The sequence below is a fragment of the Mytilus trossulus genome, chromosome 8 (assembly GCF_036588685.1).
Source record: "Mytilus trossulus isolate FHL-02 chromosome 8, PNRI_Mtr1.1.1.hap1, whole genome shotgun sequence".
NCBI classification, from domain to species: domain Eukaryota; kingdom Metazoa; phylum Mollusca; class Bivalvia; order Mytilida; family Mytilidae; genus Mytilus; species Mytilus trossulus.
The window spans coordinates 59,321,247-59,338,099 of NC_086380.1; the positions used below are offsets into that span (position 1 = coordinate 59,321,247).

Sequence of the window (16,853 nt, forward strand, 5' to 3'; positions counted from 1 at the left end):
TTCTTGGTTTATGTTAAGTTTATGTGACAGTTGTAATAAAGCTTTATTATCAGGACTTTCAACTTAATATCAATGATTAGCAAAGAAGGCGAGACATTTCAGTGTGTGTGTAACACAATTTGTGTTCCAATTTACTATTTACATAATTAATACAATTTCAAGTACATGAAATTGACCCTTACAGACATTTATCGTTAATGTATTTTGCTGACGTTATATAATTGCATTGCGCAGATGTTAATTACATTGTCATCTGACCAACTTAGTACATGTATTACTTAATAGCTAGACTACTCTATACAACGGTTGACATTAATGGCCAGTTTTGACAGTTGATGGATTGCCCCTGTGAACTATATAAGATTCAGCTTTGGACTCGGGAAAGAGGACAGATTGGTACAAGAGATTGGTACCGGAGATTCTGCCAAGGTCTACCCCTCGTGGGTAGGCTGAAACTCATGCGCTTAATATCTGAACATACTCTATCAGGACTGAACAGTTATACTATACGATCACGTGCCCGTGTGAGATATTGAACATTCGAACAATTCAACTTTAAAGACAGTTTGTGAACATTCGAACATTTGAACTTTAGAATCTTTCTTGACTTTGTAATTACTTAATAAAATATATTTTTTACTGGTAATGACTTTGTTACAAGTCGTAAATTTGGTGCCGTGACCAGGATCGACTTGTATTGTCTAAAATAACGCGAAGGAATATAAAAGGTAAGAACTCAGTTACTTTCATTTTTCTTAATGGGAAATCAAGATATTTCTATGTCAGTACAAAAAGAAGAAAAGGCTTTTCAAGGGATGGCACACATATTAAGCAAAGTTTTTAATTTTAAAGGGATTGAGGCCGTACTTTAAAAAGGCTTAAAATCTGATGTTTGTTCACGAGATGTGGTTGGCACGATTTTTGTTATTAGGTATTTTTAGGGACTTTATATATAGGTCAATTTAAAAATTATAAATACACATTTTTTTTTCATGATAAGAATGAAAGGTTATTTTTGGTGTATTTTTGTCGAGCATTCGACTTTAGTCGAAAAAGCGAGACTAAGCGATCCTACATTCCGTCGTCGTCAGTGTCGTCGGCGGCGTCAACAAATATTCACTCTGTGGTTAAAGTTTTTGAAATTTTAATAACTTTCATAAACTATACTGGATTTCTACCAAACTTGGACAGAAGCTTGTTTATGATCATAAGATAGTAAATTTTGTAAAAATAAAATTCCATTTTTTCCGTATTTTACTTATAAATAGACTTAGTTTTTTCTGCGGGGAAACATAACATTCACTCTGTGGTTAAAGTTTTTAGAATTTTAATAACTTTCTTAAACTATCCTGGGTTTGTACCAATCTTGGACAGAAGCTTGTTTATGTTCATAAGATAGTATCCAGAAGTAAATTTTGTAAAAATATAAATCCATTTTTTTCGTATTTTACTTTTAAATGGACTTAGTTTTTCTGCTGGGAAACATAACATTCACTCTGTGGTTTTTAGAATTTTAATAACTTTCTTAAACTATCCTGGGTGTGTACCAAACTTGGACAGAAGCTTATTAATGATCCAGAAGTAAATTTTGTAAAAAGATAACTCCATTTTTTCTGTATTTTAGTTTTAAATGGACTTAGATTTTCTTTTAGTTAACATTACATACAGTTTGCAGTTAAAGTTTTCAAAACATTGATTAGATTTATTAACTATTCTAGATTTTTACCAAACTTAGACAGAAGCTTCTTACAATCAAATAAGATGGTATCAAGTGGAAAATTTTCATAGATTTTTTTCCTCATTTTTGTTGAGCCCACAATTTACAGCAAAAGTAGGCGAGACACTGGGTTCCGCGGAACCCTTACAAATTTTTTAATTTGCTGTTATTGAATTCAATAGATATCATAGGATAAATGATTTTTAAAAAGAGTAAAATGTATTTTTTTATTAGAAAGTTAGAAGCTAGTTTTTCGTTAGATTAATATGTACAAAAACAAGTAAATATGTCTGATACAATATCATTTTTTTGGGAGGTATTTTGGGTTTTTGTTTTGATCATATTATGAGTTATTTTTTTGAAGATACATTCAATTATTCTAGAAAATATGCATTTTCAGTAAAATTAGTAGAGCACCGGTGTAAATGAAGGTTGGATTAGAACCTTTGGTAGATGAAGTTAAGGGTACATTGAGGATACATTGTTTGTGTTTTATATGCCATTGACGATTATGGGTTTTACGCAGTTGGATAGTGTTTACGCACATTTGTTTAGAGAAAAAACAAATAGTCTATAATTTTAGATTCCAACCCCTTCTTCGGATGATTAACATAAGTGATGTTAAGTTATTAAATGGTGCAAGTTGTTTATGGTGTTAGATTACGCCATATTTACATATTGTTAATAGATTAAGAGAAGTATCTTCATAAAGTAGCACATTAAAGAAAAACATGGATATGCTTGCCCTTAGGGATTTATAGTACTACTAGTATTGTTGTAGTAGACTGATATTTGTAAAGAAAAAATAAGAGACATATGCACTTCAGAACTTAATGACAAAATTTAAGTGAAATAGATAATTGATATTAAAGGAAAACTAGCATTCAAATAAAATTGAAATTGAAAAGTAAACAACTATGAGGATTATTATCAGAAATTAAAATAAGAATAAGGAAATAATTAATTAAGGAGTTGAAAACAAATTCTTAACTATGTGTTTTGTTAATATTAAAGTAGGCATAGATTTTTTTTTAATTGTTTTAGTTTTTAAGAGGTTACTTAAGTTTTAAATGTATATAATATTTTAAAACTCAGATCTCAACATATACCATAACACTAAGTCGTATTGAAATGTATCAAAGGGGTAGGCAGTAGGTTTGAAATTTTAAAACAAAGGAAAAATAGATATATAAAAAAGAAAGGAATCATTATGATGAGGAAACTATATACTATTTTAGAAAAATGTAATACATTACAGAGAACGACATTTTTTTCGCAAAAAGGTGTTTTTGTTGTCAAATAGGAAATGTAGAGTCAGTAACAAATTGCGCAAGAGGTAGTTAAAATTTATTAATGGAATCTTAAACGTTGTTAATTTTTTGGTCTATATTTAACGTTAAGATTAATAAATGAAGCAAAAGATTAAAACTGTAAAAGTATTACAATTGGGAACAAAGTAACACATATAATATTTAGTATATATTATTTGTTATAGGTATAATGTAGGTGAAGGGGTTAAAGACAAGGATCAAATTTTTTTTTTAATTTGTGAGTTTTTAAATCTATTTTTTATGTCCTGTGTTAATAAACATATATTTGTTTTTATTATGTAGGATTTTAAAAACTTGTAGAAGTTGTATACGACAGTTTTCTCCTTTTATTTTTTTGTTTTAAATAGATAATTTGATATAAAAAAGAACGTATTGATTTATATACGTAGAAATTGTGAAAACTTAATTTTGCTAGGCTTAGATAACTTTTGGAACTTGAGGCGAGCTAACAAACTGTCAATTATCTGATTGATAAATAAAAAATAGGAAATTTAGGAAAGTTAACAAGTTTTTATTTTTTCCAAATTTAGATAAGTTAATCAGATGGGTTTGGTGCGATCTTCATTGGAATAGCAATATTTGTGTACGGTTAATTAATTAAGAATATATCTTGGTTAGCCAAAAGGAAGGTTGTAAGTTCTGGTTCTAAGGCAACGAACGATGGGTACCAAATGGTGACAACGCAAATGGTTGAACAGATGTTACCGATTCCTCTTCCTCTGCGCTATTGATCAAGGACAAACCTTAACCGAAGGCCGATGTTAACAGCCTCTTTTAAGAAGGACGAACCAACAAGCTAGATGCGTCAACTACTACGTATAATGAAGATGATGATGACCGACACTTGTACAAAGATTTGCGTCCTTTCCAGCAGTTGATGAACTTTATACTATGATGGTGACGGAAATAAAATATGAACTATGTATACCGAAATATTGAACTTATGATTCGAATGAACTATGTGTAAATATATCCAGCTATTGGACTTGATGAATGTAATGAACTTATTATATTCAGATGTTGGACTTGCCGAATTTTATGAACTATATATGTGGTGATGGTTACCCAAAACTTAACAAGGAACTACTGGATTTATAATAGCATAAATGAAGAAGGACTATCGTATTTTCCGAACTTTCGTTCTTATTGCGAGGGAAGGGATTATGTAACTCAATTTGTGTTCCAATTTACTATTTACATAATTAATACAATTTCAAGTACATGAAATTGACCCTCACAGACATTTATTGTTCATGTATTTTGCTGACGTTATATAATTGCATTGCGCAGATGTTAATAACATTGTCAACTGACCAACTTAGTACATGTATTACTTAATAGCTAGACTGCTCTATACAACGGTTGACATTTATGGCCAGTTTTGACAGTTGATGGATTGCCTCTCTGAACTATATAAGATCCAGCTTTGGACTCGGAAGAGAGGACAGATTGGTACAAGAGATTGGTACCGGAGATTCCGCCAAGGTCTCCCCTCTCGTGGGTAGGCTGAAACTCATGCGCTTAATATCTGAACATACTCTATCCAGACTTAACAGTTATACTATACGATCACGTGCCCGTGTGAGATATTGAACATTCGAACAATTCAACTTTAAAGACAGTTTGTGAAAATTCGAACATTTGAACTTTAGAATCTTTCTTGACTTTGTAATTACTTAATAAAATATATTTTTACTGTTAAGGTGTCAGACCACCAATTAAAAATCCCTATCTGTTCAACCAAATTTTGCAATTTTCACAGCTTTCTAAATATTTTACCTTAAGTTTAACTTCTTAGAAACCAGGAATATCCTGAATTGTACATGTATCAGCATTCTACATTACAATTTTCACCATACCTTTAAAGCCTTCTAACAAATTAACTGACCATCAAACAGAGATACTCAAAACAACAAACCTGGTTTTCTGAAAATCTAAAATTAGTATACTATGGAGCGCATTAATCCTCAATTTTTAATGCAAACTCATAGACAAGTAAATTTTGGCTCAAAATGATCTAGATATATGTCTCTTTCACCAAAAGTTTCATTTCTGCATATGTGTTGGTTAGTTTAAGTAAACAAGTACACCAAAAGCACTATTTTGTGTCAGAGTAGGGCTACTTTTACATACGTTCTAAATTGGAGGGAGTAATTGGTGGTCTGACACCTTAATGACTTCGTTACATGTACACTCTTGTTTTTATATGTTACCTGTTACCTATTACCTTATCTGTACGTTCCGCATCTGACAGGCGCACCACCATACGCTGTATTTGATTTTGCTATATACACGGGTCATAATCACAGGGTCGACATAACTAAATTCAATTTTTGTCGAGCCTTCGACTTTAGTCGAAAAAGCGAGACTAAGCGATCCTACATTCCGTCGTCGTCGGTGTCGTCGGCGGCGTCAACAAATATTCACTCTGTGGTTAAAGTTTTTGAAATTTTAATAACTTTCTTAAACTATACTGGATTTCTACCAAACTTGGACCGAAGCTTGTTTATGATCATAAGATAGTATCCAGAAGTAAATTTTGTAAGAATAAAATTCCATTTGTTCCGTATTTTACTTTTAAATGGACTTAGTTTTTCTGCGCGGAACTATTACATTCACTCTGTGGTTAAAGTTTTTAAAATTTTAATTACTTTCTTAAACTATCCTGGGTTTGTACCAAACATGGACAGAAGCTTATTTATGATCATAAGATAGTATCCAGAAGTAAATTTTGTAAAAGATAACACAATTTTTTCTGAATTTTACTTTTAAATGGACTTAGATTTTCTTCCAGTTAACATTACATACAGTCTGCAGTTAAAGTTTTCAAAACATTTATAAGATTCATTAGCTATCCTAGATTTTTATCAAACTTGGACAGAAGTTTCTTACAATCATAAGATAGTATCAAGAGGAATATTTTTATTGATTTTTTTCCTCATTTTGTTTGAGCCTGCGATTTACAGCAAAAGTAGGCGAGACACTGGGTTCCGCGGAACCCTTACACATTTTTTTAAATTGTTCCCTATGGTAGTTTTTTTTTAATTAGTAAGACTTTCTAAGATAACAATACGAATACTAAAAATTTGGACTTCAAATAAGGCGTATAGGTACAGTTTTCAATTCACTGTTAGCGGGCATGACGGCAAACAGCAAATAATAACAATTCAACTTTATTGGACAATGCTGTTGTTTAAAAAATACTCAATTGCAGGACCTGAATATTACCAATAATTAATACTTAAATAACGAGGTCCAATTTTTCAGCCGTCATCGGGCAAAAACGACAAATCAAAGAATTCAACTTTATATATAGCTAACATAGGACAATGGTGTAGATTAAAAATTATACCACTCCAGATCCTTTTGTTTTCCACATAATTAATATTACCAATTATTAACATGTTCCGGGTCGAATCCGATACCCATACCAATAGTATATTCACTTGTTACCTATTACCTTATCTGTGCGTTCCGCATCTGACAGGCGCACCATCAAACGATGTATTTGATTTTGCTATATACACGGGTCATAATCACAGGGTCGACATAACTAAATTCAATCATTGTCAAATTGTTTCATATTGTAGTTTTTTTTTATATATTACCTGTTAACTATTACCTTTTCTGTACGTTCCGCATCTGACAGGCGCAGCACCAAACGATGTATTTGATTTTGCTATATACACGGGTCATAATCACAGGGTCGACATAACTAAAGTCAATCATTTTCAAATTGTTCCTTATTGTATTTTTTTTTAATTAGTAAGACTTTCTAAGATAACAATACGAATACTAAAAATTTGGACTTAAAATAAGGCGTATATGTACAGTTTTCAATTCACTGTCAGCGGGCATGACGGCAAACAGCGAATCAAATAATTCAACTTTATTGGACAATGCTGTTGTTTAAAAAATACTCAATTTCAGGACCTGAATATTACCAATAATTGAAAAGTTCCAGGTCGACGGGTTCAAACAGAAAGATTTGAAAGCAGAGAAAACTGTGTATCTTATAATCGACACGGCTTTATTAGATGGCAATACCAATAAGGCTTACGCAAAGTTATATACTTTTATTCGGTAACGGACCAGAGATATCACGTGTGTGTTCTAGTAGAAGTTATGAAACTTACAAAGTCAATGCAAAACTTGAAAATTTCAAATTGATATTTTGGTGTTATTTTTCCATGTAATGTTTTTGGTATTTAGTCAAACATATAACTATGTTAACCTCTTCAATTTCTAAAACATTTTAAGTGGTAAGCTCTTGTTTATTCAGAAATACATGCCTCCGCTCGCAAAACTTCAAACTGCATTATCTTTAACACGACAGATAGATATCTCAAATCTGTTAAATGATAAATGATTTACAGTTGAAGGACAACATTATAGAAAATTTGGACAAAGTTCACCAAGGTCACAATTAATCATCAAATATATGATGCAATACTAAACTTAAGAACCGGAAGTCATAGAGACATGGGACTATCACCATTCAAAGTCAACTTAGGACTACTTGACCTTACAAATATCACAAGGTCAAGGTCATTGTATATTGTGAAGGTCAAGGTGAAATTTCATCATGACCTGACATTGACCTCAAATTGAAGGTCTTCAATTACTGATCATCTTTGTAGTTTGTAGTAGGTTGATATCTGTTACCTTTAAAAAGATATACACACAATACTATACTTTTAAGAATCATCCCGTTGTAACTTTTAAACAGACGGTTGGACATTTTTGGGCTTATTGTATAAAATGTAGAGCTCGTCGAGAGGAACATTTAATACACAGACGACAACCACTGAATAAATTACAGGCTGCTGACTTGGGACAGGCACACACATAAATAATATGGCGGGATTAAACATATTAGGCTGTATTCTACAGTAGTAATCTTTTATCTCATTGTCGCTGATCGAGAGTTGTCATATTGGCAATCATACCACATATTCTTATTATGTTTATTTCCACCTATGATAGAAGCTGGGCATTATGTTTTCTGGTCTGTTCGTCCGTTCGTCCTTCCGTCCGTCTGTCTGTCCCGCTTCAGGTTAAAGTTTTAACTCAAAGTAGTTTTTGATGAAATCGAAGTCTAATCAACTTGACATGTTCTTTTGATATGACCTTTCTTATTTAAATGCCAAATTAGATTCATGATCCATATTTACGGTCCACTGAACATAGAAAATGATTCAGGTTAAAGTTTTGGTCAAGGTAGTTCTTGATGAAGTCCAATCAACCTGCAACTTAGTACACATGTTCCCTATGATATGATCGATCTTTTTTAAATGCCAAATTATATTTTTGACGACAATTTCACGGTCTATTGAATATAGAAAATGATAGTGAGAGTAGGGCATTCGAGTTCTATGGACACTTCCTTTTTTTTTTATATTTTTACTTAACATTGTAGTTCAACCTTATATAAATTATATAAAACAAAATCTTTACTACGACTTAAATAAAAAAACAATATATATTGGAGGTTAAAATAAACATATGTTATCTGTTATCTGAATTATATATTCACTAGCAATGTATAAAATCACAACACTATAGATAAATTTACTGCACTATTTGTCAATCCATGCTCATACCTTTCAGATCCAACCTAATTTAATATTTGATACGCATTTGTTGTAGGGTTTCATACCATTCTGGTTTAACAAATGTGCCTGCCCAACCAAGATTGCTGATATTGCTAAAAATAGAACATTTGGGGTAAATGTAGTGTTTGGATTTTACCTCTGACACTAACACATTTAGTTCATTAGGTTTAGGTATATTATCACATATAAGAGCGTTACTTTTATACGTTAATCACACGCAAAATAATTGCTTAAAATTACAATATGTAATTTGAATGCTTTATTGTTCAAGTGAGAATTCATCAAAATTCCACATAATACTCACTGGGAAAGAGTCGGTCACACAATTGTGTTTGAATCAGAAATGATTTGGTTGATAATAATATTATGCCATTACAACTGGATAAAACAATTAAAAAAATATATTTTTAAAGTTAATTTTATCATGTTTATAATGTTTGGAACAGTTTTGAATGTAAAAGAAAAGAAGTATTCATGCTTCTTTGCCTTAAAAGAGATAAATGTTTCTATATATTATCGTCTAAATTATTGTTTCTTTGTGTTGGGAACCCTTCTTTCCAGAATATCAAAAACAGTTTTGACCTTTAAAGAATAGGACATAGACAAATATATCCATTGATCATTGAATTATGTCTTAAGTGTCTATAACAAAAATATTCACGAATCCATTTGAAAATGTAAGCATAAAAAACATCAAAGATAATAGTCTTATTACTTTGTACGCATTGACATTAAATTTTGACTAATTTAATCATAAAGGTTCGAACCTATGAAAGAATCTCAGGTATAAAAAGTCATTAATCAGGAAAAAAGTAATAGTCTAATAATCATATTCTATTCGCTTCCTAAGCATGCTAAAAGTTTCAAGTGAATGATCGGTACCCCTTTTTTAGTTGAACGTCTTTTTTTAATCAGGAATTGTGCTCCTGCTGGGTAAACTCTTTCCTTTTCTGTGTAACAGGCATAATCCTCAATGTTAAGTGGTTGCCACTGCGAATCAGTTGAGTTGTCAATAACGAAATATACTTTCAAGTCGCCGCTTGGTGCGCAAGATGGAAATATCTGAGCACATTTCCGTTGAACAGAGGATGAAATAAAGGATAACCACGTAAACTTTGTTCCTGGTTGGTACTTTTCTAGATCCCTGGCAGATATTTTCATTTTGCGATATGTTTTTGTTTTTTCTCTTACCAAATCTCTCCAACAAAACAGAAGTAGATGAAACATCAGTATATATGGTCCGAGTGCTAGATCATTTGCTGTAGGTTTGAATCCTGTATCCCGTTGTCGCCTCAGTGCTGTGTTCATGTTCGTATATAATTGTGTTGATTCGTCAGTATATACATTAACGATCCTTTTGTAAAAATCAGATTTGGTAGTACACTGACTGACCACTTTGCTTGCTTCCTCACAGCTCGAATAAAGTGCTTCTGCAACTTTATCCCTAACAGCCATCCAGTTGTTACCTGTATCGACATGCTTAAAAACGTCATTCAATAACACTGACAGTTGTTTAGTTTTGTCAACATGAGACGGATGGAAAGCTCTTTTGTACGCCGCCAATGTAATTCGGAATAGACCATATTCTTCATTTTCGATAGAACCATTCCCATCATAGTATGTATCGATATCATCTTCACGTTGAGAAGGTATATGGTTCTTAATGATATTTGAAACCTCTAAATATCCAAAATGTTCAGCTATTTGCTGTGCCGTATGTCCACCGGTTGGTCCTTTCTCGGAAATGCTTTCTTTTGCCTTTAATTCTTTGTCACATGTTTGAAACTGTATGAGTGTCTTGATTGCAGAGGAATTGTTCCACCAAACAGCCTGTTGTAGTAAACTCCATCGTCTATCTTCAGGTATTATATTTATGAGGTATGGTTTCAGTGGTCGGCCTGGGGTCCCTAGAATTCGCCAAACGTCTGGCCACTTTCCCATTTTAGCTGCCAAGAACATGCTTTGGATATCGTTATGGTCCTGTTCAATACTCCGTGTAGAGGAGGATATTGCACCCATTTGGAAGAGACTGAAAATGATATAATACTTTTAAAAATGTATTCTTGACATTTACCTTATGATAATAAAAAAGGTTAACGGAAAGTATTCATAAAAATAAAGACAAATTGACGCTTCATTAGCAAATCGACAATTAATTTGGTTCAAAATGTCTGCTTATCAAGGACCAAACCACGGCTGCATGATATCAAATTGAAAACAACTAATTATATGCTGCCTTACGATAACGAGCACTATCATCTGATATACCAAGCGGATAACTTTGTACGCAAGACGAACTTTAAGTCTAAAGAAGAATTCATTAAATGAGACTCAAATCAAAACCGCTGAAAGGCGAAATCTTATACAAAGTTGAAGAGCATATCAGTAAAAAATTGCGGGCAACATAAATTGAAAAAAAGAAATATGATATGATTGTAAATGAGAAAAATATTCATCAAAGTTCAAATGATGCCGTAAGCAATTGTGGTAGACAGTACGCTCTTCGAGAAAGAAAGAAAACCACAACGTAGAGTCTGTCCATACATGCTAAATATCAAATAATTCAATTGAGAACACAAACGGCCTGATTTACAACTAAATAATTAACGAAAAACAAATATGACAACCACTAATCTAAAGGTTTTTTGTTTCATTACAGATACAGCGTTTAAAAAGTTAACGTATATTTAAATTTTAATATTTTTTGCACCATTATTTGAAGAAAACGAAAACTGGTATTAAAAGGATGCAACGTCTTTCTTAATATCAGTAATACCAATACCACCATCATTTTAAAAGCGTAATGTTGCTTGGATAAAGGCAAATATTTAAACTTTAAAGATTATAAAGTGTATGTATCAACAAAGCACCCATGAGTTGACCACGCATAATCATTGTGTTTCTCCTAATATAACATAAGTTCATTTGAAAGAGGATGTGATAAACAATTCTAAATTATATTTTCCTTTAAAGACAAATATTCTATTATCATCATTAAATCAGAAATAAATACCGTAACACTTCTTTCATTTTAAGATACTTTCCGGAATTCACTCTCAACATAAACGTATTTTACAAACAAACTGCTATTGGGACAGACAGATCAAAGCCAACAAACTCCGAAACAGCGTTATGAAAGGCCGTTCATGTCAAAAACCAGATAAAGTAACACGCGATAAAATCACATTTAACACGATAAATACAGTTTAAACGCGTTAAAATATTTTTTACCGCGTTATTTAATTATTTAACGCGTTAAGCACCAAACTACAAAAAAAATACCGAAAATGCTTTCATCTTTCGTCATAACAACGATTTAAGACGTGAAGATTTTTCTCGAAACTTACTAAATGAAATGGCCACATGTGTCATATAAACTTTGTCAATTAACGCGATAAAGTTTATTGATTTTCAGCACATTTTTAATATCATCGTCATTAACTACTTATCGCGTTTAAATAAGAATTAACGCGTTAAATGAAGGTTTAACGCGTTAAATAAAGATTTAACAACTTTAACGCGTGCAATGCTACTTTAACGCGTTAAAAGCATTTTTAACGCGTCAAAAGCAACTTTAACGCGTTAAAATCAACTATAACGCGTTAAAAGCAACTTTTTTTATTTTACATTGTCTTATTGGGGCCTTTTATAGCTGACTATGAATTGTTTTACATTGTCTTATTGGGGCCTTTTATAGCTGACTATGAATTGTTTTATATTGTCTTATTGGGGCCTTTTATAGCTGACTATATGCGGTATGGGCTTTGCTCATTGATGAAGGCCGTACGGTGACCTATAATTGTTAATCTTTGTGTCATTTTGGTCTTTTGTGAATAGTTGTCTCATTGGCAATCATACCACATCTTCTTTTTTATATTAACGCGTTAAATGCAACTTTCCACGTGACGCGTTAAATGCAACTTAAACGGGTTAAATGAATTTTTACGTGTTACATGCAACTTTTACGCGTTAAAAACAACTTAAACGCGTTAAATGAAACTTTAACGCGTTATATGAAACTTTAACGCGTTAAATGCAACTTTAACTTTAACGCGTAAAATGAATCTTTAACTCGTAACCTGCAATTTTACAGCGTTAAAAGCTAGTATAACAGGTTTAAAGCAACGTTTAATTTAATTTAAGCTTACTTTTCATATGTATATATATGAACTGATCATGTTTAGTATTAGGCCATCAATAATTAACATTTATCAACCTGTCTTTACGCTTCGTCTTGAATGAATTCTGTTTATATGTCAGGTTTTTCAGATACCTTACTTGGTCTTTTTTGCATCTTTTGATGTATGTATCTGACATTAGGGTTTACCATAAACTATGGTAGTTTGACGTATACTTGCATAAGTCTTTAAAAGTCAAGTTCTTTTTCTGCAAACGGTGAAACACATGACATACCGTATAGCGGGTTATTTTCGCGGGTGTAAAATTTCGCGATTTTCATTGAATAAGGTATACGAAATATTTTGGCGGTTATTATTTTGGCGGATTCAACATTTTTAACATTACCTTTGCATGTACACTTTTAAATTGGTGGAATTTATTTTGGCGATTTTGTTCTATCCGCGAAAATCAGCGAAAATTTACACCCCGCGAAAATATCCCGCTATACGGTATCTTTACTATATCTATCAACCATACATTAGTTAAACATTACAATCGGATATTGTTACTCGGCTGCCTGTCAGATAACCGAGGCTTTTTTTTTTTTTCGGAGAACAGATTATTTACCCCCCCCCCCCCTTAAATTGGGCGCTATTATTAATGCCCATCCTGTAAAGCTGAAAAAGACTGTCTCTCTCTCTCCGTTGGTTTTTCTGTCCGTTATCAGTCCTGAATTTTGTTCAAGGTCATGAGTGTCTTTCTGATATTGTTCGTCTCAATCAAATTGCTAAACCCATTGAGTAATAGAACAAATTTATTCGTTCAGGTTATCTTCATTAGTTTTTGTTTAATATGTTATTTGATTGAGTGAAGCAATTTCAGTTGATATTTTAAAGTGTGTCTTCCTACGTTGTGATATTACACTATTGTTTCAAGTTGGATAAAGGTTGGTGCCTTTTAAAACGATTAAAACACACTGCATTTGTTTGCACCTGTCCTAAGGCAGGTACCTGGTACCGTGGTTGTCATTTTTTCGATGGGCTTCATAAGTGTTTGTCATTTTTTTTTATAGATTAGATCGTTTGTTTTCCTGTTTGAATTGTCATACACTGGTCTTTTTTAAGACCCTTCTTTTTTGGTAATTATTTAATTTTTTAAGATGAAACATGTGAAATTACATACTACAGTATTAGACAAAGTATAAAAAGTTAATCAATACTTGTAAGATCGATTAAATCATAACGGTATAATTAAAAAGATATAAATATTACAATTGATTTTGTTAATTAAATGCTGCTTCTAGAAATTGCCACTTCTTATCCATTTTTATTTTATGTGCAGGTGTTAAGAAACATAAAGCGTATTTTTCTATTTTAATCCAATACTTTAATTATTCTATCCCACCATATTTATTGGGCATTACACTCTTACATTTACATTTGTAAATATTCTAGTATTTAAGTAACAACAATATATTATTAACTGTTTTACTGTTGACAGAATCCTCTGACACACCTAAAATGACCTCTTTTGCACTAAAAGGCAAGAAGATTTCATATTTCTAATCCAATCTGTAATGGATAACCAGAAGTTTTGTATTACATTACATTCCCAAAAAATGTGAAAAATATTTTCTCTGACTTCTGAACAAAATGTGCATAGTTTAGTTTCTTTTAATTTACATTTATATAAAAAGGAAATACAAAATCCTATGAACAATCTTAAATTGAAAATTTTGTAAAAACGAATTTTTGGTTATAATGAAGGGCATGGACTAAAATAGCATTTCAAAAGATGCGAACAGATCATAGTATTCGTCAGCAACATTATTTCAAAACTACATCCAACGATGTTTTAACGCGTTAAACGATGTTTTATAGCGTTAAACGATGTTTTATCGTGTTAAGCAATGTTTTAACGCGTTAAATGATGTTTAAAAGTGTTAAAGTAATGTATCTTAGCAACGTAGTTGTGTTGAATTTAACGCGTAAATGTGATTGATTATGACACATGTGGCCAGCGCGACGGTTATTTTATCGCGATAAACGTCTTTTTTCACCTACGGGTTAAATCACAAACTTGATAATTGCAAAGTTTAATGCGTTAAATATGTTGATTTTTTTACGCGTTAAAATCTTGTTTTAACGCGTTAAACGGAACTTATCGCGTTACTTTATCGAGTTTTTGACAAGATTGGCCTTTCATACAGCGGTTACGTTCTTTACTACGCTACGTTGATAGTTTAGCGAAGCAACGCCACCACTGTTTCGGAGTTTGCAAAGTCAATTCACATGAATTAAGCGGCGTTTTGCATTTGCACCGATCTGCATGTCATCTGCACCGATTTTCTTCTCTCATTTGCGCCGATTTTGTTTTCATTTGCGCCTATATTTTTACAGGTAAATTACAGGTGAATAGATATAAGAAGATGTGGTATTAGTGCTAATGAGACAACTCACTATCCAAGTCATGTTATTTTTCATTAATCATTATAGACCTACTCCGTTAGCCAGTTGTACAAATGTTACGAATTTTCAATCATTACATTTATATAGCTGTTGTCCCCTGCTCACCACGGGGAAACGACAGAAGGCCTACTGGATATATCTCCTTGTCCGTACCAGTAGTTCTTTTGCCTCCGTCTTTTGATCATCTGTCACATGGTTATGTACGTTCTGTGGTTTGGCAGTAGTCAGACCATCAGCTGAATTCGTGGTAACTTTAGCTTTACACGATATTATGGTACGTCAGAAAGATATGGTTCAGGACACTGATCTTACGATGTGTATGACCGTCGATGAGTAAAGAATTGACTCCTCGGCTCGTTTTAGTGTGCAATACAAATAACTTATTTATAAAACCTAAGTGAACAGAATAGATTTAACCAATGGTATAGTATATGCACAAGTATTAACTTACCTGTAAATCTAATAAGAAGCAAATGTAAAATCGGCGCATATGAAAAAATGAAATCGGCGCAAATGAAAGAAAGAAACTTTTTAAAATCGGCGCACTGTCATAAGCCCGAATTATGACATTACAAAAATACCCATAAATACACAACAAATGATAATGATTTTAACTAAAAACGAAAACTGCAATACAACAGTAAATTAAAAAAAAAGAGCAAAAAAAAAAAAAAAAATGATACGTTTTGCTTTTTGATCACCATAAATTTAAAAACACAACAAAGGATAATGAATAAAAATAAAAATAAAAACAGTAACACCAACAGTAAATTCATTGCCATAAATGTCAAATAGCAGAATCAGAGTTTGGTAAATTACTATAATCTGACAAGTGTATGGACAATATCCGGATAAATCATATTGATAGTAAACATTTATCAAGTTTATCGATATTTAAAAAAAACATATGTAAACCATATTATTATACATGTTATAATCTCCCTTTGCCATTGAAAATATTTTTAATAATACAGAACAAATACTTACTGTCAGTTACAGTTATAGGATTATTCATCGAGTATATAGGAATTGTAAAACCATTTCCAACTTTTATACTGAAATGATATAACAAGTTGGATTTTCCGTAAACTGGTGAAGGAAAATTTACTACAAATACTATAAATAGAATAAGAGGAATTTCACGGAAACTATAAATTGATTTATAGACAGTATATTGACGACAAGAATTATATAAACATGATATCCTGAAATCTGTCCAAATTAGATTAAGAATTTGAGAATAACTGCTATGATATTTTTTTCTGTTCTTAAAAAGTAATGACAAAGTATGAAGATTATATCAACAGCTATTCAAAAACTTGCTCACTATAATTGTGCTAACAACATGAACAAAGAGCAATGAAATAGGAGAAAGTTCATTACCGATTTTAGGATATAAGTATATTGTTTATTAAGCTTCGGAAGCTGAATTTAAATTAATTGATCATTTGTATATACACAGTGTGTCCTTTTTATTTTAATCAAAACAATCTTGATTGAACAATTAATGAGAAAGAACACATACTCCCATTTCAGAAGTGCAAACAGTTCTTTGAAGCTCTAGAATGACGCCGGCGCATTGAGTAAAAATAAGATCTGTTAA

The 16,853-nt window shown here is 31.9% G+C and overlaps 1 protein-coding gene across 1 annotated transcript; it reads right to left on the reverse strand.

Annotated features, from left to right (window-relative positions):
- Positions 1–8,909: 8,909 nt before the first annotated feature.
- On the reverse strand, positions 8,910–16,349 carry LOC134681212 (uncharacterized). The gene is made up of 2 exons (XM_063540725.1): positions 16,238–16,349; positions 8,910–10,692 (listed from the first exon to the last, which is right to left on the reverse strand). Exon 2 carries the CDS (start codon positions 10,680–10,682, stop codon positions 9,498–9,500), a length of 1,185 nt encoding a protein of 394 aa, XP_063396795.1. The 5' UTR covers positions 10,683–10,692; positions 16,238–16,349; the 3' UTR covers positions 8,910–9,497.
- Between the last annotated feature and the right edge of the window lie 504 nt (positions 16,350–16,853).

Excerpts from the sequence above, each read along its gene's own strand:
- LOC134681212 (XM_063540725.1), bottom strand. The coding sequence starts at position 10,682 with ATGGGTGCAATATCCTCCTCTACACGGAGTATTGAACAGGACCATAAC.